We start from the raw sequence: 25,487 nt of genomic DNA on the forward strand, positions 1-25,487 counted from the left end.
CCAAACACAGAGACTCAACCCTCCACCACCCAAACACAGAGACTCAACCCTCCACCACCCAAACACAGACTCAACTCTCCACCACCCAAACACAGAGACTCAGCCCTCCACCACCCAAACACAGACGCAACCCTCCACCACCCAAACACAGACTCAACCCTCCACCACCCAAACACAGAGACTCAACCCTCCACCACCCAAACACAGACTCAACCCTCCACCACCCAAACACAGAGACTCAACCCTCCACCACCCAAACACAGAGATTCAACCCTCCACCACCCAAACACAGAGACTCAACCCTCCACCACCCAAACACAGACTCAACCCTCCACCACCCAAACAGAGAGACTCAACCCTCCACCATCCAAACACAGAGACTCAACCCTCCACCACCCAAACACAGACTCAACCCTCCACCACCCAAACACAGACTCAACCCTCCACCACCCAAACACAGAGATTGAGTTTGGTGTTCTGTACTGTACTATAGGCTACAAACATGTCTCCTCGATGCATTATCTCGCCTCTTCAGGAAGTACTACCTGGCCCCTTAGTCTACTCCTAAATCATGTATTTGTATATTTTGTGTCCTAGCACTTACTGTATTTGTACTTACTGTAGCTGTTCTTACCCTTTTACTTTAGCACTAGGTTAGGTACACTTGACTATACAATGCTCTTATTGTAAGTCGCTATGGAAAAAAGTGTTTATAAGGCTTAGAGTCCTCTCTCTCTCTCTCTCTATATATATATATATATATATATATATATCGTATTTTTAAAGATGCCACATACAACATATCAGTGTAGATCCTACACAGTGCAGCTACAATACAACCAATACAATTCAAAGACAAAACAATCATCACACAATATTTGAGAACACCCCCCTTAGGATAGCGTAGACATATATAGTAATGTGTGTTTGATTACGTTCAAGGCTACCTATAATAAGAGAACTAGACGGTGGAAGCACCGGGCATTCCTCTGGCAACTGGCGTTATTAGAGCCAAATACTATGCAGTTCAACTTACTGTTCGTCATATTATGTCTCGTTTTTGGGGGGTGGAAAATTGATGGATTTTGAATCATGTAAGCTTTGAGTCGCGTGCGCGCTCTGCTGATGCCTGCCAGTCTGCGATAGCGCGCGCCAAGCCCCTATGAGAGCCAGCTGGTGAGAGGCGAACAGGGGTTCTTCGAAACCCTTCCTTCGGTGTGTGTGAGTGGGTGTTCTCGTCTCTCGGCCAAAAAAGCTCCCCTCGCTCGCTCTTTCGGTGCCCGGAGGCACGCATGCGGCAGTGGAACGGATCCGGCTGCCAGTTACAGCCCTACTCAGTGCACTCGTCCCTCCCTGGACGTCGGCCGAAGTCGGTGCTCCTAGAGAGAGGCCACTCAGATACCGCGGAGTTGGGCTGCTGGCCGAGCTGCGAGGTAGGCTACGCACCGAGAATTGTACACTTGCTTGACTTTCCCAGGGGGACACACACAGACAGACACACACACACACACACACACACACACTCAGCCAGATATCTTTAGAAATAGGATGACAGTGTAGGGCACATCTCTGCTGTCGATTGATGAAGAGTCGGCGCGTTCTTGCTGTCATTACTGTAGCTTTGTGAATAATGACGTCTTCTCATTCCCACAGTGTGTGATGTGCCGTCGGTGTTGTAGTCTACGAAGCCCCTTTTCTTTGCAAGCCCGTGTCGCTGTGCACTTCTCGCGTCTCATTTTCAGGTGATCTAGCCTCGCATATGCGCCGCTGTCGCTGACATTTCTGTTCGGTAGAAACTTGGATTTCTGCCTGTTCCTGTAGCCAGAGGCTGTGTGCGCGTATGTGTGTCCAGCACTTGGAGACACTGAGCTGTCACATGCGAGCAGACGAGCGCTGTAGCTACGTACTTGGACTGCTGCCTATGAAATAGGGGGACCTCTGTTCAGCTCAACAATTCAACGTTGAGACGGTTAAAGCGCACGACGGACAACCGATTGGCACCACTTGGCACTCAACTTTCTCCGTTAGCCTACCGGTATCTCAAGAATACTTTTCCTTTTCCCCGAGGAATCGAGAACGAACCTGAGCGTTATTCTCCATCCTAATATCCAATTTTCATGAATTTCGAAGGGGTTTGATTTAGATATAGGATTTCTTATCCCAACGACGTTGAAGTGGAGATGCCCAATGATAGGCTCGGCTGTAGCCTACTTGCCTTTACTGTGGTATTTTCGGGACATGGATGTGCGTGAACTGTGGGGTTCCAAGAGAGGACAATGGCAATTAACAGGACTTTTTCACTGAGGATTTAATTTTTCTCGCTCCGTGGATTGAGAGATGCCGGACGCGGCTCGGGACGGGCCGGTGCACTCCTCCCCAGCGGTGGCGGCGAACGCCGAGGGAGATGAGATCGAGGTGCTGGAAAGTACAGATGTCCTCCCGGTGGCCCCAGAGGACGTAAGTGGACAACCGCGTTCATCTCTTTATCACCTATTTTCGCTATCATTTAATCAGTTTAATGTCAGGCCATGGCACTGTAGGCAGACTGGATACTTTTGACTGAAATAGGCCTATAGATTGTTCAGTAGCCTATTAGGCTAGTATCCCATCACCATTATGATACATCCTTGACCACGTGTCAAATACAGACAGTTGAACAGTAGCCTATTTATTGTATGTCTGCTTTATAATTGATACTTTTAGGGGGGGGTAGATTAATTCAGGAATTATCACCGTGACATCTGCTACTGGACTCGCACAGCTGACAGGTGTGCTTAGCCTAAGTGGCACCTTTTTCTTTGATACTCCTTTCTTCACTGCACCCTCTCTCTCTCTCTCTCTCTCTATCTCTCATTCCTTCCCTGCTCTGTTTCTCTCCACCCCTCAGCAATGGAAATCTCTGTTTGACAAGGTAGGCTACTAGACCGTCTTTGTGTTTGACAGACCCTCTTTTCGTTTGCATGTTCACCCTTGAGTGCTCGCGGGTCAGCGTGAATGGGCGGCGCTATTCATCCCGGACTTTCATTTGCCGGCGGATTAATCACTTCCGTGGTTTAATCCTAATAAAAAATGTGACTGGATGTTTTAAACGCATTTTCCTCCTGCGCTACTCATGGCATAACAACAAGTCGGCTATCTCCTTCCACAGTGAAATCTAACTCCGTAACTCCCGTCTCGGTGTGGTGAGGCGAGCGCGCAGCCCTGGGTCACCCCGGGGAATGAATGAGCGCCTGAGAGAGGGAGAGAGCAGCCTGTGGCAGTGTCGCCCCTGGCACTGACCCGTACAAATGCAATTAGATTGATACATAATCCCAGTTACAGTTGTCGGCCTATCAGAGCCTCCGCCCGCCCCCCGTGCCGGCCTGCAGGTTGGGTCTGACAGACGGCAAACGGACCCCCCCCCCCCTCCCGCCCCTACCACAGCCAGCACCACCCCCCTAGGGCTGCCCCAGCACCTGCCTGCCCCGGGCCCGACACCCAGGGGGGGGACAAAGAGTGTTTATGGACGTGGGGTTTGGGAGGGAGAGTGTGGGTGTGTTGGGTTGGGAGGGAAGAGTGGAGGTGGGGGTGGAGTCAGAGGCTCGTGTCAGGCTCGCTCTTTCAGGCTCAAGGGAGACTGGAGGGGGGGGGGACCCATGGGATTATGGGAGGGGGGTTGGAATGGGGGGCGGTGGGTACTCATTGTGGACAGGCATTAAGTGGGCCTCTCAGTCCACTGCCTTTATGCGTGCGGCGCTGCTTTGAATTTCCTCAAGTGGCCTTCAGACTGGGGGGGGGGCAGGGGTTTCTGTCCAAAATGGTGAGGTCGCTGTCCGGTCTGGCAGATACAAACACCCTTTCACTCTTTTATTCTGCGGCTCCCTCTGACAGACCTGCTCCATTTGTCAAACACTGAACAGGGGGTGACCTCAGGGTCACCCAGGTCCCCCCCCCGTGGAAGAGAAATGATATGGCTTTGATCCGAAAACGGGGACTTTGGGAACAAAACGGTCAGCCCATGTTGACTTAGAAACAGGAACAGCCTTGATTATATGACTATATTTTATCGACGGTCATTAACTAAAAATGCCCCAGGAAAAATAGTTTGGGTTTAATTAGATTAGAATAGTTGTGAATTTGAGAAATTCATACTTTATTTTTTGGGGGGTGTGTGTGGGGGTGTGGGGGGGTAACAAATCTGGCAACCCTGCTTTGTCATAAGAGAGCACTGCTGCCCGTGTCCTCAGCTGTGTGCGTGACTCCCCCGTCCCCAGAACGGTGCTCTAATCAAAGTGCTGCGTGGCTCCGTTTCTGCTCGGGTCTCCTGGGGGGATTCGGTTGCAGTGTAAGTGCTTTCTCCTCCAGCGGGATGCTAGACAATAAAACCTCAACACTTTGATTTGTGTTACTGTTAGTGTCACCCATCTCTTTACACGCACGAGTACTTAGACAGCGAACACACCGACGTCGTCCGCAAGAACGCACACACGCGCGCGCACGCACATACACACACACACACACACACACACACACGCAGGCACAGAGACACACACAGACACAGACCTAATGATGCAGACATCCCATCAAGAGAAAGCAAGACCCACTTGCCTGGTCACAGATAATGGCGAAATCATTCAAGGAGATAGAGACTGTGTATAATTGACACCCTTCCTCCATCACTCTACAGAGATCTCCACAATGTCTGGATGGTCGGTGAGGATTTAGATAATTAAAGTGCCCTGTTAAAGATCCGTTATGGATAGGCTGCAGGCCTTGATCAGGAAATGAAACCAAAAAACATGTTAGTTGTCCCCCCCCCCCCTGAAAGGTGACCCGGGTGAAGTTGTATTGACTTTACTTCCACCGTCACGCGGAGAGAGCTGCATTAGAAATGTTATCCAGGAGATTCTCTGTCATTAGTGGAGAGTTGAGAGCAGCTAGTCAGTCTTGCTCACTCAGTGGCAAAGTGAGTGACGGCGTACAAGGCCGACAGTGTGTGAAGGCTATGTACCGTACACAAGAGTTATTATGGAGAGCAATAATGTTCCCGTATGTCACACACACACACACACACACACACACACACACACACACACACACCGCAGGTGGATTCTGCCCCGCTGCTCAAACAATCGATGCATCTGTAATTAGAATCCAGTCTAGAGGCCGAATGGGTGGGCCATTCAAAGCAGTAGGACAGTATTAGTGTGTACGGTATATTTGTGTGTGACTGACAGGGATATTAGGTTATATATGGACATATTGTGTCCATGACCTCTCTCAGCATCGTGTGTGTGTGTGTGTGTGTGTGTGTGCGTTTGCGTGTGCGTGTGCGTGTGTGTGTGTGTGTGTGTGTGTGTGTGTGTGTGAGAATAGTTTCCAGAAACTGTTGAGATTCCAGTGCCAGATAGTTATCACCCAATCTTCCTGGTGTCGTGTCCCCACTCCGGAGCCCTCGTAAAGTGGTTGAGTGTGTGTGTGTGTGTGTGTGTGTGGACACACCGCACTCCTTTGTGTTGGCCCACTGCTGCGCTGTGCCCTACGCCCGCACCTGCCCTGGCGCCCGCCAGTTAAGACGCCCCACAGGCACGCATCCGGAATTAGGAGATTAAAGTTCCCCCGTGACTGTACACACACACGGTAACTCTAACCACAATCCCATTACACCCGTTAGCCTACTACGGCATGCGAGGGATTAGGATTGCGCGTGTCGTTTCTCTGTTTACCTCATCTCTCCTTTCAGCCCTCCCGTGCTACAACTAGAGAGGCTAGACGCAACGAAAACACACACGTCAAGAGGCCATAACAATTATGGCTCACGTCTGGCGCGGAAAATCTCAATTTCCTTGCATGCAAATTACGACTCTATTATTCTCTGGGTGAGGGCTGTTTGTGAGTGAGCGGTCTGAGGACCCACCTGTTCTTCTTCGGGGGGGGGGGGGGGGGCGGCGTTTTTGTTCCGCGCCTCATCGAGCTTGTTAATGAGAAGGTAGCCTCTATTGAGGGAGCAGGAAGCCAGGCTTTCTCTTTTGTCTGGCGAACGCAGACAGTACTCCCCGTGGCACAGCTGCCGCCCTCTCGACGACGCCCCCCCCCCCCCCAACTAATTGCGCTCCGAGTGAATGGTCCAGGAGACAGGTGACTGGGATGCGATTGGTTGGCAGCGATGGTCGTTGTTGTTGTTGACGCCGGGGTACCAGGCGTCTCCCGCGTCTCCCACCTCCTTCAATTGTGACAAGATGTCACTTTTTGTCGGGTCATTTCAATACATGATATGTAGGGTACTAGCCGTTGACTCACTAAGACTGGTTCACATGGCCTTACTATGCCCTTTGACCATGGTATAACTGCGACGGCATCATAAATCGACATCTAAAGTCGAAGGCAATATCTCAAACGGATTATTTCCTTATCACACTGAGATGTCTCCAACCTCACCCCCACGACGTACAACATAAGAGAGTGAGGTTTAAATTAAGGGGGCTTTGATTTGAACAAATTAAAAATGACGGAGTGCACCTTTAAGCTGCCTCGTTGAGAGATCACTCACTAGTGAATGCGTGCGTCTCCGAGTTCTGTCACTGTAGGCTCTAAAATGGAGACGCCTAAATGAAAGGGAGAGTTCTAGTCGACAGAGTGTGAAAACACCCCTAATCTTACATGAAGGTAAAAATAGCCCCGTCTGTCAATGGAGGAAAGGATGTGCCAGTTAACTTGATGTAATTGGGGAGTGCAGGAGGCTATATCGTTGTATAGCCGATGCCTGCTGGTTGAATGCCATGCTACCGTATCCAGTGGCCATGGGGTGACCGAGTTGTCTTTGTCGGTGGGATTTTCTGTTGCGAGTTTGTGTGTGTTTATGGTTTGTTTTGAATGTTATTATCTATTTTTCTCTGTGTCTGGCTTTGATATGCTAATCTGTCAGAAGGGTTTACTGGGGTTGAATTGATGCCAGTGAGTGGGGCTCTCTGGAGTGTGTGTGTGTGTGTGTGTGTGTGTGTGTGTGTGTGTGTGTGTGTGTGTGTGTGTGTGTGTGTGAGCTCACAAAAACTGAGAGTAAAACAGTGCGTTTGATGCCTCCCGATCTAATAATAGCACGCAGTAACTACGCTTTTGATTCACTAACATCAGTTTGACATTTAATAAACCTTCTCCCTTTCAACTTGACATTAAATAAACTAATCTCTCCCTGTCCAGGCGACCAAGCCCTGCAAGGTCCTGTGAGCGTGACACCTTCCCACAGGTTACAGTGACAGGGAGACTCTGCTCTGGCAAGCGCGCGTTCGTACAGTGCCTGGGGCGTGTGTGTGTGTGTGTGTGTGTGTGTGTGTGTGTGTGTGTGTGTGTGTGTGTGTGTGTGTGTGTGTGTGTAAAATGGGCTTTTGTGTCTGACCTGTTTGCTGATCGCTTCTCTTCTCTTCCTTTTTGAGTGTGTTTTTAATCATTAAGCGAAAGCGTCTGTGAAAGTGTCACACACACACACACACACACACACACACACACACACACACACACACACACACACACACACAGGGGGTCTCTGTAACACATTCCGGCTCCACAGGCCCTACAGGTTCACACTGGAGCCCGACAGGTGGAATCTTGACACGGCCACAATACACCTCTGTTTGTCCACTGCATACAAGTGTGTGAGAGCCGTGTGTGTGTGTGTGTGTGTGTGTGCGTCTCCACTCAAACACCCCCGTTTTCAGACTCTGGTGGCGTGTGTACACAGCTCAGTGAGCTCTTGTTCAAACTCTTCGGCTCCTCCATCTCGAAGGAACATTTTAGTGTTCAGTGGAACAGATGGCGCACCGAAGACGAGTGCAAATTACAATCTGCACATGTTTCAGCCTAGCCAGTTGATATGCAACACGCACGACTATGCATTATGCATTGCGATTCTGAATGAGTGCTACTTATTGTATGTGTTTATTTATTTCTATTATTTATTTATTTGGTGCTACTAATTGTACGTGTTCATCCGCCCTGCGATGAGGCGCTTGTCTGAGACTCCTCGTCGTCGACCTGTTTATTTCTTCTCCCCGGAGAGGGCAGACTGCGGTTCAGATGAAACTCAGTCAGACACATAATTCAAAGGTAATTACGTTTCACTGGGCCACACAAGACGCCCACACAAAAACCCCGATTAGGCTATTGAGTCTGGAAAGCAAGCTAAACGGAAGAGCCCTCTTTAGTCGGAGGGGGGGGGGGGGGGGATCTCGCACAGTCTGCTCCCTCGGATCTATTATATTTCGTTCTCTGCCTCCGCTTTGCCATTTTTGTTGCGTGGGATGGCTGGCACCACGTGGGCGATGATGATTACTCAGACCCGCTCGCAAACAATAATGCAGTTTCAGCCACAACTTCACACCTTTCAGAAAGGGTAAGAAGAAATCAATTCCAGACTTGGCAGAGGAATGGGGAAGGCCTAACTCCCATAGCGATTTACCGGGCTGGCGGGGTTAATAAAGATGTGCACTGATAACGTCAATCCCTCATACTGAAATAGCTCTCTGGCGCATCACAGTCCCGCTCTACGCTCTGCTGCAGTGTTGTCGGTCTGGTCGATTATTCTTGGATGCCCTGGCTGTCTCCTCTTGTTTTTCTGCCGTCGTCATGGTCAGCCCCGGGCTGGGTTCAGCAGAGACGCCCCAAGGTGAGTGACAGTGCTTCGCTTTTCACTTGGACGCTCGTCTCGTCTTACAGCTTGCCGCTGCGAAGGCCGGCCAGCGGGATTTGCTGAGTGTCCCAGCTCCCAGCCGTGCGTGTGTGTGCGTGTGCGTGCGTGTGTGTGTGAGTGAGGGTGTTGAAATGTTCTGGCCTGGGCCTGGCTTGAAACACTGCAATAACCAGCGTGGGAGTCCATTGCTTTCACCGCTACTCTATTTGTGCAGTGTAGATCAGTGGGTACATTTTGGTGTCCTTTATTTTGGTGTGCTGGAACTATTGCCTCTTGTGGTGCCAACAGAGAAATGCAGGTCAACATTCAACGGAGGGAAGGAGGGAGGGAGTGATAACCAGACAAACCCTATCCTAGGAGCACTGGCCTACAGCCATGCACAAAAAAAGCCCCTAATAAACATTTTATTGTTGCTATCCGGTTCACAGGCTTTTATGACCGGCAAGAGCTGTACAGGTAGCGCCTAATCAAAATTATATGATCTCCGAGGATAGGTTTGGAACAGCTTTGCTGCTGATTTCGTTTTTATCTTGATATTCCTCAAGATAAAAACTAATCCTATTCAGGCCCACAGATATAATAATTATATTATAATAATAAACATCATTTGTATTGCACCTTTCATACAAAAAATATGTCTCAAAGTGCTTTACAATAAAGAAATTACATGCACAGAACGCACAGTGCTTCACATAAAAATAGACTAAAAAGACATAAAATGAACATAAAAACAGGAAAAATAAGATGGAAGATAAAATACAATAAAATATGATATAAGAAAGAAATGCTAAGAAGTGCAGTAAGCCAGTGCAAAATCATAATCATAATCCCAAGGCCAAAGGCAGGAGCTAATTCCCTTCTCCTCCTTTACCTACGTTACACAGTTAAAATCAACATTTTAAAAAGAAGTGCAGCAGTAATCAAGGGCAAAAAAGAGTTTCGGGCCTGTATCAGGAAAGTCATAGCTACTAGCTAGTTAAAGGTTAAAGTGAAGAGACATTTTTAGCTTTCTTTTAATAAGGAGGACCTTAAATCAACTCTAAATGTCACCTGAAGCCAGTGTGGAGCAGCTAGGTCTGGACTAACATGCTCTCTCCTCTTGGTTGTGGTTAATAGCCAGAGTTGTGTGTGTAGCCATACAGATGTACAGTATGTTGTCTAATGGGCCGCTCTGGTGGTGCCAACAACACTTGTGGTTTGTGGTGGGGTAATGGGATGGTGAAGCCGCTCCCATTTTTCTATTAAATCCGATCTATCCTCCCAAATGTTCTGTGGAGAAAAGAGGAAACTGGTATAACCATTGTCTTGATGGTTTCTTGGACTCCTTGTGAGAAGGTCGGCTAAGGGCCTGGACCCCGTGGCCCTAGCTCACAGAGATGATTGCCACTACTCTCCCTCCTCTGCGCTAGTAAAAAAAGAAAGAAAAAGAGAAAAGGAAGTAGCCTTGAGAACCAATGATTCTCGAGCCTAGTGGCCCATAGTGCAGGAGCCTGTGTCCTGATTCCTTAGCGTGAGGCAGCTTGATGTACAAGTACACCTCCTGGACATGACTCTAGTATATCACAGACGTACCCCCAAACCAACTTTGATGCTGAGTGCCAAGCAGGGAGGCATTGGGTACCATTTTTATAGTCTTTGGTATGGCTCGCCCGGGGATCGAACCGCCAACCTCCTAATCTCTCTAACCACAAGGCCACTGAGCTGGTCTCTCCTGTGCTATGGTGATTATATTTCTGCATGACTGACTCTCCAGAGCCTCACAGAGGTGAACCCTGGAAGCTTCTCTCAACCACGGGGCTAAATGTCTGACCCCCACCTTGCCTTTTAAGAAGAGGGAGTACGTTGGGGAGAACAGCAGGTGATGGTTGCGGTGGGGTCTGGCCTCCTCCCTGACCCCAAAGGATTATGGTAACAGGATTATGAAACCGAGGTTGATAGGTAGGGTGCGTGGCCACCACAGATCGGCAGGACCACTCTTTTATTGTATGGTAGTGAAGAGAAAATTGTGGCAACCCTAACCTTAAAAGAATCAACAGCTTGTCTGTGAGGGAGTGAAAGCAAAAGTAAGCGAAGAAAACAGGTGGTTACAGTCAGCTTCCCTCTCGGCATTGTTAACTTAGTGTTTTCGTTCTCTGTCTCACTCTCAACGCCCTCAGAGCGAACCAAGAGGAGCGCTGTTGAGTTAGACTGGCGCTGAAGGGTCCTACCTTACCCCAGATGGCAACCTTGAAAATGTTTCCCGACAGGCAGCAACCCCCTCTCCTCCCCACCTCAACCAACAACCTCAATCCCCAGTCCTCTCTTGGAGGTTCAGAGAAATGAAATCAGGCCCCTCCTGGGGCAGCCCCAGGCCGGGGTCCATTCCCCCCACCCATTAAAAAATACCATAAATCTCTGTGGTGAATGGAGCCCCCGCCCCTACAGAACAAGGGTCACCTCGGGGCGAACCCTGCAGACGAGGACCCTGAATGGATGAGAGAGACACAGCCAGCGACGCCCCCACCTCCCACACACACACACACACACACAAACAAATGTTTCTCCCATCTCCTTTTATTCCCCTTCTTCCAAGGAACGGTCTTAAACGGCGGCGGTTGTAAATGGTTGTTTTATGGAGGGGTTTGACCCGCCGAAAATGAAGGCTTCTCACCCTGGCGTAATGCAAAGGCTTCTGGGGGCGCAGGCGTCGGCCTTGGGGCTTTGTCTCGGCGCTGACCCGACCGTGCCCCGGACCCGGGCGACACGGACACTCCATCACCTCTTTCTTGCTCCTCGCTCCTCTTTTGTGTGGCCGTTTTTTTCCCCCCGACAAAGACGGCAACGACGACGCGCACTTGTGTCTCACAGTGGCACGGCGTGCACGTTGGTGAATTCATCTCCCCAAAAATATTTGAAGCTTTCTCATGCGGGGGGGGGGTGTGAGAGGTGTTTGTGGCCCTGTGAGAGATTACAGGGTTTGTGTGTGTGTGTTTGCATCTGTGTGTGTGTGTGTGTGTCCCACATGGTCCTCCCTGCGTGTATGTTTTCAGAACCCATCACAGGGGGTAAAGCACTTATTTGCACACATGCTAGGGGAGCCTGCTGTGGGCCGCCCAGCTGTCTGAATGGATTCCCCAACAGTCTCCGCCCTGGGGCAACGCTGCTCTTCTCCATGTAACCCCCCCCCCTCTCTCTCTTTCTCTCTCCCTCTGTTCTCTACCCTCCCTGTGTGGCAGCCGAGCACGTCTCCTAGCTCCCACCAGCCCCCTTAGGCTGTCAGCTTCCACCAAACCCCCTATGCTGCTAGCCTCTATGCTGGCCTCACTTCTAGCCTCACTGCTAGCGTCAATGCTAGTCCCAGTGCTAGCCTCGCTGCTGGTCTCCACCAGCTAGCCAGCGCTACGTCGCTAAGGCTAGCCCTCTGATGAATGGTCTCCTGGGGAAACCCCTTGTATTCTCCCGCCTGCCGCCACAGAGCAGCATCTGTCAAAGCCTCGGTGATGATGTCACCACTCAACCTCGCTCCCTGAGAGCTCCGGCATCTGCTGGCCCTCAGCCGTCATGAGAGGAGACTAAGGAAGGCTGGGAAATTGAGTTGTTTAAAGACGCCTCAGTGCCCACATTTAAGGAGAGGAGGGATTTCCTCTGTGCAGTAAGACGTTAATGTCTCTGGTGTATGTGTTATATATATTTTTTAAATGTTATCCTTTATTTAAAGTCGCACAGAAATGAAAAAAGCATTCTGTCCCATTTTGGTTCACATAATTGGTCATAGTGTTCACCTATTCAACGATGTATGCCAAATAAATTACAAAAATGAAGTTTCCGACGCAACTTCAGGCGAGGCATGGACGTCAATGCCGGGCTAATCAGCAAAGGCTAATCAGTCACACCCCATAATGACGCAACCTACCAGCTGACTGTCAGCTGTCTTAGCATTGGTCCAGCACGCAGAGTGCATCAGGGCTCTAAGCTAACATTTTTCACTAGGAGCACATGTGCTCGTAAAGGAAAAAATTTAGGAGCACAGAAAGAAATTTAGGAGCGCAACGAAAATTTTGAAATAACACTTAAGCCAACAACAATAAACAATAATAACCTGCTCACCATAGGAGCTCTCATCCTCTCCTACTATACTATTCCCACACACTTCATCAGGTGCATTGGTCCTAATGAAGACTATGGCCCAATCCCAACACCCCCCCTTAGCCCTAGCGCTTGGCCCCACCCCTACATTTTGCGTGTTCACGCGTAGGGTAGTGTGTCCCATTCCTTTTAGCTTCTAGGGCTAGGGAGCATATCGAGGGCTAGTGGACGTTCAAACAGCCCTCCAAAACGAGGGTTTTCAGATGCCGACTTGAAACCGAGGGGTAGATGAAAATTCACACAATGCTTTGCGAACTTAAGCAGGGATATGAAACATAGCTGCCGGTGCTGTGAAAAAATGTGGGAAGAAAGCCCAATATCTTCGCAAATAATCATTCAAAAATTGTAAAATCCGTGGAAAAGCTTAGTTTAATGTAGATGCAAAGGAACAGGTCATTGGATCGTTATGACACGCATTTCAGGAAAAAAAAAGAAGCTTTTTACGATGTCAATGGCATTTCATTGCGTTTTGATGTGGATCCAGTAGGCTATGGTGCAATGTTGAATCCAATCTAATCAATAGAACTTTGTGTAAACAACGATTTTTGAGTGACAGTTAATTCGACTCCCTCCGTGCCTCACCTCCTCTCTCTCCCTGGTTCCACTTTGCCGGGCAAAATACGATTGAATGGGCTTAATTTTTCTCATTTTGTTAACGTTACTGGCAGGGGCATTCGGCGTCTGCACAGTCGTTTTTGAGTGAGGGCAGCTGAGCTGTCATCGGGCGTCATCACGAGAGTTCTGCACGTTGCAGGTTGCAGTCGTGGGACTTGTAATAAATAAATAAATAAATAAGTTGTGGGACTTGTAGTTTTGTATACAGGTGCGCAAAACTTTGACTCTAGTTTGATTCAATTTGCATGGATTTATTTTAGGCGCAAAATGCGAGTGAAATAGTTGAAAACAGTACTCGCACAGTGTGCTCCTAAATGCTTTTTTCTGATCGCATAAAACTATTTTTAGTCGCAAATGCGAGTAAAATTGTCACACCTTAGAGCCCTGTGCATGTATTTAAGCTGTCCAAACATGTTATTGTTCGCTTTCCATTACTGCTGATCGCTTGCTATCTGCATGCTCACCCCACATCCTCCCCTGCTCCACCTGTTTTTCTGTCGATGTCATCTCTGTTGTCATCGTTGCTCTCTGTTCCGGAGGTATTGCTGCATTCTTCTGGTATTCCACTATGCGTCGGCTAGTGGAAGTCGCGGAACTTCACTTGCTTATTCTCAGTGGCTCTCCGTGGTGATCGTGGGCCGAAACATCTCCGAAAGGCCATCCAGCGGTCCCTCTGGTCACCACGGAGGCAGAGGCTTTAGGCTGTACTCCTTCAGAACTCCACGAAGCGTCGGCCCGTGGAGGCCAGGGACTATAATGTACAGCAGTCTCTCTGTGGTGCTCTTTGACGGTCTTAGTGAGCTGAGTTACCTCGAGCGATTTCCCGATCACGGCCTACTCTGATCGTCATAGAGGCCGGGGGTTAAATCGATGCCGTTCCCTCTTCTGGCACTCTGGGCCAAGCTGGCCCAGAGGGGGGGAACATCTAGATTTCGCCTCCCCCTACTATCGCGCTTTCCACATGCTGTGGAAGGCAGGGGGCCCCCCGAACAGAGCACACCGCCAAAATTCATGTGCTGTATTTGCTGCATGCAAAATAAATGGGTCAATTTTGACTAAAGTGATCTCGACTGAATTCTACTTTTGTTGTAATCTTATATCAAAGTATATAATTTCTTACTTCCTGGAAAACGGTAGGTCACGTGCAATTACGACAACAGGTACCTTAGATTTTAGGCCAATAATCTCAACATCCACCCGTCAATTAATGCTATCTTTCTATCGAGTCTAAAGTTTTTAAAACCCGTCCACTTGTCAATGTTCCAGTCAAATTCTCTAAACATTATGTCCCACCCTCATAGCTTGTTTGTGTCGGAAATACGTCAAACTACGGAAGTTAGATGATCTCAAACGTCCGTTTCTGTGCAACTTTAACCATGAGGTAGTATACAGTTCATCACATAAAAACATAACCACATAGAGTAACCTACATGTTAGTAATGCATACAGTTCTTTACACAAAATCACAAAAAGAACAACCTGATAATGAAAGTACAGGACTGAGGGGGTACCGTCGTTTTTCAATGAGGACCCATTCTACAGAAAACACTCTTCCTGCAAGGAGTTCTGTAATAAGGATTTAAATTCACCAAGTGAGACCAGGGTGTCTAAGTGGGTGATGTTTTGTAGTCCATTCCATGCCAGAGAGCAAAGTGAGAGAAGGCTGTCTTCCCTAGTTCAGTGAGTACTCTGGGGTTTTTAGAAGTAGCCATCTATGGTAAATGGACTGCACTTATATAGCGCTTTTATCCAAGGCACTTTACAATGACGGCCTCTCATTCAGCCGTTCACACACACATTCACACACCAATGGCGGCAGCTGCCATGCAAGGTGGCAGCCTGCTCATTGGGAGAAATCTAGTAAGTAAGTAAGTAAGTTTTATTTATATAGCGCTTTTCACAGCACAAATGCACAAAGCGCTTTACAATACAAATAACACATAAAAAGACGACATACAAAATGCAATACTGTACATACAAAATACAAGGCAATTACGACATACAAAATACATTACAAGGCAGTTACAAAATACAGTACAAGGCAGTTACAGACCTGGTAAGGTAGCTACTAGAGGCAAAGCAGAGTAGGTATAGGGGACGATTCCCTAAAATGGCCTTGTGTATAAAGACAAGCATGTTTGACTTCTTTTGTGAGGACAGAGAGGTCCATCCTGCCATTTGGTACAGCACACAGTGATGAGTAGGGGTGTCGCGATTCTCAAATCACAATTCGATTCAATTTTCATTTTAAGGTCACTTTTCAATCAGTTTTTCGATTTTATTTTAGGGAAAAACAGCACTGATGTCATTGTTAGGCTATCGAGGCTATCTTGATTTGTAAAGATGTTCCAACAAGGTCCCCACTCAAGGTCAAAGGTCCCCACTCAAAGTCAAAAGAAACATTAAGTTTCACTTCAGATGCACATGTCATCTCTAGCTGTAGCCAACTCTAACATTGGCTGGCATAGCTTATGTTATCTAGTACTAAACCTTTTGAATTAAACCACTAGTGTATCATGCAGCTACAAAATTATCGAAAACACAGTTAACATTAACTACTCTAGCCTAGTTGCTGGGACTGAAATTGGTAACGAAGCAAGACGGCTAGCTAACATTATCTATAAGTGAGCTAGTAACTGTATATAGCTAGCATAGTCTACAGCCAAACAGCTGGCTCGCTAGCTAGCCTCTTAACTTAAGCTAGCCAGCTATTCTATCTAGATCATTTATTATTTTTTAAAGGAAAATAAAACTGGTGCCAAAATGGATCCTTGGGGAACATTTCTAAAAAGCTCGATTTGGAGTTCTCTGCAAATATACATTGACTTCTTCCTGTTCTTGACCAATATCACCCCGTTTATACAACTCATGGTCTACCGAGTCAAATGCTTTGGACAAATCAATGAACAATGCTTCACAGTGTTGTTTCTTGTCAAGTGTGCTTATTGTCTTTTACCACTAGCATGGCTGCGGTTATGGTGCTATGCCCGGACCTGAAGCCTGACTGAACCTCAGTTAGGATGCGGTTTTCCAGTAGGAATTGCTTTAGCTGAGTATTCACAAGGGACTCAATTATGGGATATTATGTCTAGGTGAAAGGAGGAGGTAGTGGGGGCGGAAAGACATCTCACTCTAAGTAATCGATCCCCAAGGCTGTTTGTGGAGTCAGGAGGTGATCCGGTTGGGTATAGAGGATGGACTACCTAACCAGGCCTAGACGGTAGTTTCTTGTTCATCTGTTTGCTGATCAAGTAGCTCATTATCAATCCTGCGGCTGTACACGCCAGACCAGGCTTGAACACCCAGGACTATTAATCCTTTTCTGTTTGATTAATTAATCTCTCCTTTCTCTTCCCTTCCATTCTGCTGGAGGGATTTCATGACCGTGGTATAGAGATGACTGAATGGCCTGTTCAGATTGCAGGACTGCGGGGGTCAAAAGCAGACATTGTTCAGACATTATGTGGCTCGGGGTCAGGAAATGACTCCTTCAGGTGTCAGTGTGAGCGAGCGTGACATATTTCTCGAGGCCGGGCCTGTTACGGAACGTAATGACCGGGTATCCATGGTAACTCCGGACACTGATCTAGAGCCGCGCATTGTCGGACCTGTCCATTCTAATGACATCACGCGCTCCTGTTGCTTGGTAACGAGCCGCGGAGAGCCAGGCGGCCCCGGCGGGGGCGAGGGGGTTGTGCGACGGCGTGCTAATTTGCGGCGGCGACGCAGAGTGACATGATGGACGAGGGGAGCCCGGAGGCGTCGCTCGCCCAGGGGCCGACAGCTCCCTCTCTCCCCGCCAGCCAGGCGGGATGAGCGGGCCTCCGTCACTTAGCCCGGGCGCTCACGTCGCAACAGAACACCGCCGCAGAACACCGGCGCTGCCGTGACAGGGGTGCGAGGGAACCCGTCTAGAACCGCGGAGCTACACACCGGCGTGTTCTCTCTCTCACGCCTCACGTTCCCCGATGGAGACAATAAAACGCCGGCCTTGGCTCTGAAATAGTCACGTAGATTATGACTGTTATCTACCTTTTCCGTGTGGAAGCAGGTGGATGAGAGAGAGAGAGAGAGAGAGAGGGAAGAAGAGAGAGAGAAGGAACGAGTCTGTGTGCAGAGAGAGAGAGAGAGAGAGGAAAGTAGAGAGCAGAAGAGTGAGTTTTCCTTCAGAGAGAAAGCAATCACCCAGGGCTGCTAATCTGTTTTTTTTCCACCTCGCATCCATCCAGCAAAGAAAGGAGGGGCGATAAGGATGCTGTCACTCCTCTCTCTCTCTCTCTCTCCCCCCCCCCCCCCCCCCCCGAGGATAGGGGGATAGAGTCAATCAGATACAAATAGAAATACTAATCGTTGTCTTTAAATTAGGTACGACTGTCTCTTTTGCTGTTGCTCTTTCTCAAAAATGCGCACACATACACACACTAGCACATTCCCTCCTTTCTCTCTCTCTCTCTCTCTCTCTCTCTCTCTTTCTCTCCTACCTCCTGTCCTCAGTGTACCCATAATCCCAAGTGGGAGATGGGGAGGGGGCGAAGAGTACACTCTGGAACTTGTCCTCGCTTTTTGTGTGAGGAGATGATTAGGGTGGACGAGAGAGCCCTCCACATCCATTTCCCTTTTGAAGTCTGAACCGCTTCAAACGCACAGGAAGAGGGAGCACTAATTGTAAAAATAAAAAACACGCAGTCAGAAGGAGCTCGTTGAGCGGTCCTTGTGAGATGTCGTTTTAGACGGGGAGGGTGTGTGTGTGTGTGTGTGTGTGTGTGTGTGTGCGCAGTCCATTTACCATTACCCCCACTGACCATCCTCTCACCCAGACGGTGACCTTTTCGGGCTAAGCTCCCCTCCGAGCCCGGACAGGTCACAGTCTGGGTGAGAGGATGGTCAGTGGGGGTAATGGTAAATGGACTGCGCACACACACACACACACACGCACACACACACACGGTAAAATGGTAAATGGACTGCACTTATAGCACTTTTATCCAAAGCGCTTTACAATGGCCTCTCACTCACCCATTCACACACCAAAGGCAGGCCAGCTGCCTCTCCACTAGCCTGCTCATTGGGAGCAATTTGGGGTTCAGGGTCTTGCCGCGTCACGCACAAAAACGGAGGCTCTTTACACACACACTCATTCATCTAGCACCCCGTCTATTTTTACCCTTTTCTCATTCTCTCCTTTAACAACACATTATCCCTTCCCCCTCCCTCCTCCTCCCTGCCCCTCTCCATCTCCCTCCCTCCATCCTCCCTCTCTCTTTTTACCCCGTGTCTCTGTCCCTCCCTCCCTCCATCCTTCCGTCTCTCTGTCCCCCTGTCCCTTCGTCCCACCTCTCTGTCTCGCCCTCCTTCTCTCCACCCCTCCATCTCTTTATCCCGCTCTCTCTCCAACCCTCCTTTTCTCTCTCTCCTTTCCCGTCACCTCCCTTTCAATCCTTCCCTCCCCCTCGCCCCATCATTCTCATCTCACTCTCTCACTCTCTCACTCTCCTCACTCCTTCTCTCACTCCTTCCCTCCGCCTCCTCCTCTCTCAAGCCGCTCTGTCTCAGGTCCAGCCCTGGGCCGTGAGTGTGGGCCGTGAGTGGTAATCGGACAATGTCCGTGGCATTTCCGATGGATCAGACGTCTGTCAGAGCATTAGTCATCGCCCAACTCTCTCTCTCTCTCTCCCTCTCTCTCTCCCTCCCTCCCTCCCTCCCTCGCCGCCCATGCACCGAAGGCCATGACACACGCGGCGAAAGCGCCTCGATCCGAGCCAGACGGCGACCTTTCCCTCGAGGGCTCCGGCGTCGGCGGAGACGGCGTCTGGTTAATTAACGGCCGTGTCTTACCACGCGTCTGGCCTCCCCCCCCCCCCCCCCACTCCCCCTACGCTGCCCCGCCTCGGCCCCCCGCCCCGCCACACACCTGTCAATCATCGGCGGCAGGGGAGCCCATTGGACGACGGAGCGGGATATTGGATCTGCCCGTCAGCGTTTGCCGGGCCCAGTTGGGGGCGCAGGGCGAGTTCGGCTCCAGCGACTCAGGATGATGGAGAAGAAATGTATTTATGAGTGAGAGGCCGAAGTGTTCCATCACTTTTAAAATGTTTGGGTTGTACTCCGAGCATGTACACACACACACACACACACACTTTTTCATCACCCTCTATTGTGCTCTGACAGCTTCCAACTCTTCAGGCCCAGACAGCAAAGCCCTCGGCCAGAACGGTACCTGATATCCGTTCTCGTAGCCCGTCAGTGTGTGGGTGAGGGGCGAGCTGTCGGTCCGAGCCTCCGGTAACGCGTTGTCTTCACTTGGCCGTCTGAGGGGTACATGGGGAGGGTGCAAGTCAGACGTGCGCCAGTGAGCGACGTCCTCCAAACCGTCCGGACTTTTCACAGATGTCCTCCTCCAAGTCTTGTTCATTTTCACACCGACCTTGTTGAATTCTGAGGAGAAAAAACAACAACAACTTTCTATTAATATTGCCCATCTGGCCAATTCAGACTTTCTGCCCACATCTTAGTCCTATTAACCAACCTATCCTCTGAAAAACGTCGTTGCCTTTTAGTCAGAATCACGCCACCACGCATCTGCTGTAATTAGTCTTGTTTATTTATTTGGTCAGGTGTTGCTCTTTCTTTGATCTCAAGCTTCTTTACCTGGTTAAATAAAGGTTAAGTTTAAAAATAAAAAATGACATTGATATACAATTATATCACGCCATTTTATAACGTTCTTGGGCTCTTCCCTGTTTGGTCCAACGTTCCTTTAATGTTGTATTGTGGTCGGATCAGCGTCGGACCCCCAGGAGAGATTAGAGTGGGGTGTGAAAACTGATACACCGGGCCACACAGCATGTGCCCTGCTGAGCGTGCGTTGTCCTTCATAATCAGCCACTCTGTCTCGTCTGTGGGGTCTGGTAGATATCAGCCGCCGGTCGGAGATACGACCTTTCACCCCGAGGTTTGTCGCCGTCCCGGTCCGCACGCAAGCTGCTGTCTGGACCGGTCGCCTTGACGACCTGGGTTAGCTCTGCTTGATTCTCATCAGTGGAAAAACAGATAAAAAAATAATAATTTCCTTCGGCTGGTCAGTGGTACCAGCGAGATAATAGTGTTTTCTCAGCTGTAGATACTGATAATTGGTGTGTGTGTGTGTGTGTGTGTGTGTGTGTGTAGCAGCAATAAAGAGAAAGGGATTCTAATCACAGATACGTATATCACACACTGGACAGGCCCCCTGGCTGGTGTCAAGGTCATGGACTTGAACTCCTGAATTAGCATGAGAAAGCCAGTCTCTGTGGAGCCGTGTGTGTGTGTGCGTGTGTGTGTGTGTGCGTGTGTAGCGGACCACTTCCCAGCTGTCAAGTCACGGGGACTTGCCAGCTGACGCCCCCCAAAACTACACAGCCAAGTACCGGAGAGAGAGGACAGACCGGGGGGGCAAGCGACATCTGTCATTCCGTCTGACGGGTCGGCGATGAGTCTGACGAGCGTGTGCGTGAGTGAAGGCTGCGTGTGCGTGAGTGAAGGCTGCGTCCGCGTTCCTCTCCACTTCCCCTGAAGTCATGCTCCGTCACGCCCAAGACTGGCGGGCACACTTAAACAGGATGAGATACCTTGGAGTGTAGGTGTGTACGTGTATGTGCATGTGGGTGTGTGTACATGTGTACGTGCACATGTTTGTATGTGGTGTGTTTGTGTTTGTGTGTGTGTGAATCAGGCCTCCGTGATGCCCCTGTCCTCCCCAGTGTTCCTGTGTAATTAGCAGACAGAGTAACGAGCTTCTCTCCCAGTAATAGTAGTTTTTAATTAGACCCACTAAATGGACCATGTCAAGGGAGCACTCCGTCTTTGTGTTTAGTCGTGTGTGCGTGTGTGTGTGTGTGTGTGTGTGTGTGTGTGTGTGTGTGTGTGTGTGTGTGTGCGCGTGTGTGTGTGTGTTGACCTCCATGACCCTGAGGCATGTGTAACTACCCACTCCGCCAGCTCTTCATCAATCAGGATCGGTTCTCAGCTGATCAATGGACTAATGAACAAGGCGGCTAACGACCTGTAGACCCACCGCAGAGAGAGAAGCTTCACCAAGACCCCCCCCCACCCCCCCCCCCCCCCCCCCCCGCACCCCCCGTACCTTACTGTCTGGGTCAAGGGTCAACTGTCCTACTGCAGCCTAATTAGTTAGCTGTCTTGAGTGATTGAGTTGATGAGACTGACTCTGTGCCTCGCGGGGAGCGTTCTTGTACTATACTTCATAAAGTCGGAGCCCGGAAGACGGCCGATCTGTGTGAGATGCCGCCTGGTGTAGCAAACTGTTGAGGGGAGGGGCGGGGCTTACAGAAACAGCCGTGGCGTGTATGGGAGTGCGTGTTGGCTCCGCTTGGCGGCGGGGCTTCTGATGACACACTCGCGTCCGTTCGCTCACAGGATGTGGCGTTCCATCGGGCGCACCGTCGCGTCCTCGCCAATACACAGTCGCAACCTCGAACTGACCCCCTATAAGGTGCCCCCTTCCCCTCCTCCCTATCACCATGCTGAGTTTGGGAGCCCCCCGGGTCCCCACTGAGAGAACATCACAGTACATTAATAGCCCCCCAACGGGGGGGGGGGGGTCATGCGTGTTATTGCAAACCCCACCTCGGTCGCGTCACGCCTGTCACTGGTCGGACCGTCGGGAGGAGGCGTGTGCCGAAGCCCCTGTGGTCTCGGCGGGCGGAGTGGAATGCGATGTCTCTCTTTGGTCGAGACGGAGTCCAGGAATGTTTGGAATGTTTCCGTTTCCAAATTGATCTGGACATTTTGAGCGAGGGCCGAATTGAATCGTAGGTATGAAAAAGAACGACCTTTTCCAGCATCATGGGGGGTCGGCTAAATGTTGCGGTTCAGCAAAACGGGGGATTTATGTTTTAAATCAATTTGGAGCCGGACGGGAGCACTGAATAGACTTGTCGGCGTGTTACTCAATTGACCCCCGACCCCACCCCTCATCGTCATCCTACAACAGCGGCTGTGTCGGCGCTTTACTGTTCCAGAGAACGCCTCGCCATCGCTCCGTGGCGCCCGGACAGGTGACCCGTGCCGGTCTGGGTCAGAGGGCGACGCGTCCCGATGGCGTGCGGCAACCTCCCCGGCCTCCTCGCCCCCCCCCCCCCCCCTCGTCTTTGTCTGAGCTGATCTGCCGGAGGATGGCCGGGAGGATTTGTTTCGGGGGGGTTTTCCACCTGCCTGGCGTGGCGAGGAAGACTCCCGCTCGACTCGACCGAGCCACACTCCCGAGGGCGTCTCCTTCAGACTCAGTGAGAACGCGCGCACTCACACACACGCACGCGCGCACACACACACACACATACACACACCACATACACACACACGCACGCACGTACACACACACGCACGTACACACACACACGCACACATGCGCACGCACACACATACGCACACCACATACACACACACACACGCATGTAAACACACGCACGCACACACACACGTCAGATTTGTGAGAATCCGTTGGGAAGTCGAAGGAGAGTGAACGTTCCATTGTACACGGAACCCGACCTGTATCTGGTCTTGTACACAAGATAAATGAACAGCCTTGAATTTCTGAGTCCAGGTGGGGATGCTTTATCGAGATGCGCCCTAAGAACAGCTTCCGAGGCTGGGATGTGGAGGAGGGGCCTGCAGTGGAGCCATCATTTCAAGGTTGAGTGGCTCTTATTCATTCCGCAAGGCTGTCCCTACAAATGCCTGCACACTCAGTTAGTCCTTTAGTGTTTCTGTGACAGTGTCGGTCGGCTCTGTACCTTAGCCAGATGTTTTCATTAGATGTTTCTTAAAGGATTAACATGGTGGTTCAATATAACACTTTCCAGGTATCTTTAGGCAACAACAAAACACATGTGTTTAACTATTTCAGAATTCATCCATACAAATTCTTTTAAAACATGTTTTTAGAGGTCTGAATCTGCCACTCAAAAAGTTCACTCACTCAAAACTGGGCGTGATTCATAACAACTGATTGACAGTTCTCTGAGCAAATGACCAACTGGAATCATTATGATTGACAGGCGTGTGCCCCGTTACCATAGCTACCACCGCTCCGAGCTAAACAACACAAGAGCTAGATCGCGCAACAGCCAGATCAATAGCCATTTTTCTAGCTGCTAACCAGGGGCATTTACAAAGTCCTTAATATTATATTAACCCCCAAACATTATAAAGATACACGCTACCTAACAGGCCGTATCCTCGAATTTGCATTAGGCCAATTTGGGAAAAGTACGATAAAAGTATAACAACGACACGTCTCCCCCACGACAGAGGAAAAGCACCCTGCAGCCGGCCACGCAAGCTTGGAGGCTTGGGCTATTAGACTAGCTTTCAGCCTGCTACGAACAGTATTGACCTAGTTAGTCAAATAATTGCAACTGTGGGTCTTACCAGAAGACAGATCATTTGCGCTGTGAAACCGACATAAAATCCGCATTGTTCACCAGTCTAACGTTATTTATCTTAGTAGGTGTCCAACAAAGCCAGTTGAACACTGAAACGTTACTGTTCTGGGAACATCTGTCAGTTGTGGTGATATAAAGGAATTGAGTGGAATACCACCGCAATAACTGATTATTAGTCAGATCAATTAAATCATTATAGCTTGTTTCATATACAAAGGCAACACAATGTGCGCTTTACAGAAAGGGGGAGAGGATGTAGCCTACATGTAGCCTACTTATCCTACCCCGAATTATGTGGGAGACTGCATGCGTTTGGAGAGATAGCGGGCCGTGCACCACGACTCCGTGAGCGCAGCGGTCATGGGGTATAGCCTACTCCGGAGTCTGGAGACTAACAGGTCATGCAGTCAATAGATCTCGTTTTGAATGTTATTGTAATGCCCTCTGGTTCTAATAGAATATATCTACTGGAGCTGTTTAATCCCAAAATGCGCAATTCTTCCTGAAGTTGGGTCGGATCGAGGTGCTGGGATGATCAACATTATGTGGAGCAGATGCCACAGTGATGATAAGGTTTACACAACTTTCAGAATGTTTTGCAGAATTACAATTATTTAGAGTTGTAAATTATGAAAGGAACATAACTTGACTTAATATCTTCACCTCCACCCACCCTGAAATGTAGTCATAATTTTAGCACAATAGCCTCTATATGCGCATCACAACGCTGCAATACAAGACCTTAGGACAAACGATTCAGTACACAGCAGGTGTGTTTGATCAGGTTCAAATGTGAGAATAAATAAATGACAAATACCCGCACGGGTACTGTAGGACTACGTCTTTATTTTCCGAGGTAATTGTTGCGCATACAACATGACATTAAATTAAGACATAGGCTACTTTCTCATAAAACAGGGCGGTGTTGTAACATTTATAATATCATTAGGTGACATTGGCTGCAACCTGTCCTCCAGGACCTGCACACCTCCAGAGCCCTGAAGCGCGGGACCTGGACCTCCCGAGTCCCAGTATTGGAAATGTAGTGATCTGGCTACAAGAAAAGGGGACAAATTATAAAAGCGATTAGTAATAGCATCGATATTTTGCATATGCAAAACAGCATAAATTACAACAATAGGCTATTTATCGGTAACTCTAAATTATATCGAATTAAGTTTGAGCGAGAGATAATCGGGAGATTCTTGTGGAGACAAACTGACTTATATCCACCTTTGACTTCGTAACTTTGCCTATTGTATTGGCCTATACAACAAAGCACGCTCACAACAGTTATGGTAGGCTATCGCTTCGGAAACCTTACAGCACAGTTTGCACCTGGTGCAAGTAGATTTGATGCCAGGGAAGAGTACAGTATGGTGCGCTGTGTTTCTGCCATTGCACTGGAGGGCTAACGTTACCAAAAGCAAATGCATTGAGAGCTAACGTTAGCATGCTAGGATAATTAACACAGCTAGCTGACATTCCAAACATTAGGCTAGCTAACGTCAACATGCTGGATAAAGACAGATAGCTAGCTGGATCAGACAGCTTTTTAAAAACTGTTGCCAATTACAGCTAACGTTATGGTTCGTTTATCTAACATTAGCTAGGTTGGCTACTAATCAGACACGATCATGGTA

General features: G+C 49.2%; 1 protein-coding gene across 1 annotated transcript in view; it reads left to right on the plus strand.

Moving 5' to 3' along the window:
- Nucleotides 1-2,337: 2,337 nt before the first annotated feature.
- The window catches only part of rhbdl3 (rhomboid, veinlet-like 3), a gene marked incomplete at both ends in the record, with an annotated part of 44,780 nt that continues 21,630 nt past the window's right edge, over nucleotides 2,338-25,487 (plus strand). Inside the window, 2 exons of the mRNA XM_084440593.1 lie at nucleotides 2,338-2,457; nucleotides 2,888-2,911. Of these exons, the coding sequence (XP_084296719.1) occupies nucleotides 2,338-2,457; nucleotides 2,888-2,911 (144 nt within the window). The remainder of the gene's footprint in view (nucleotides 2,458-2,887; nucleotides 2,912-25,487) is intronic.

Source organism: Borostomias antarcticus, assembly GCF_949987555.1.
Source record: "Borostomias antarcticus genome assembly, chromosome: 7".
Classification (NCBI taxonomy): Eukaryota; Metazoa; Chordata; class Actinopteri; order Stomiiformes; family Stomiidae; genus Borostomias; species Borostomias antarcticus.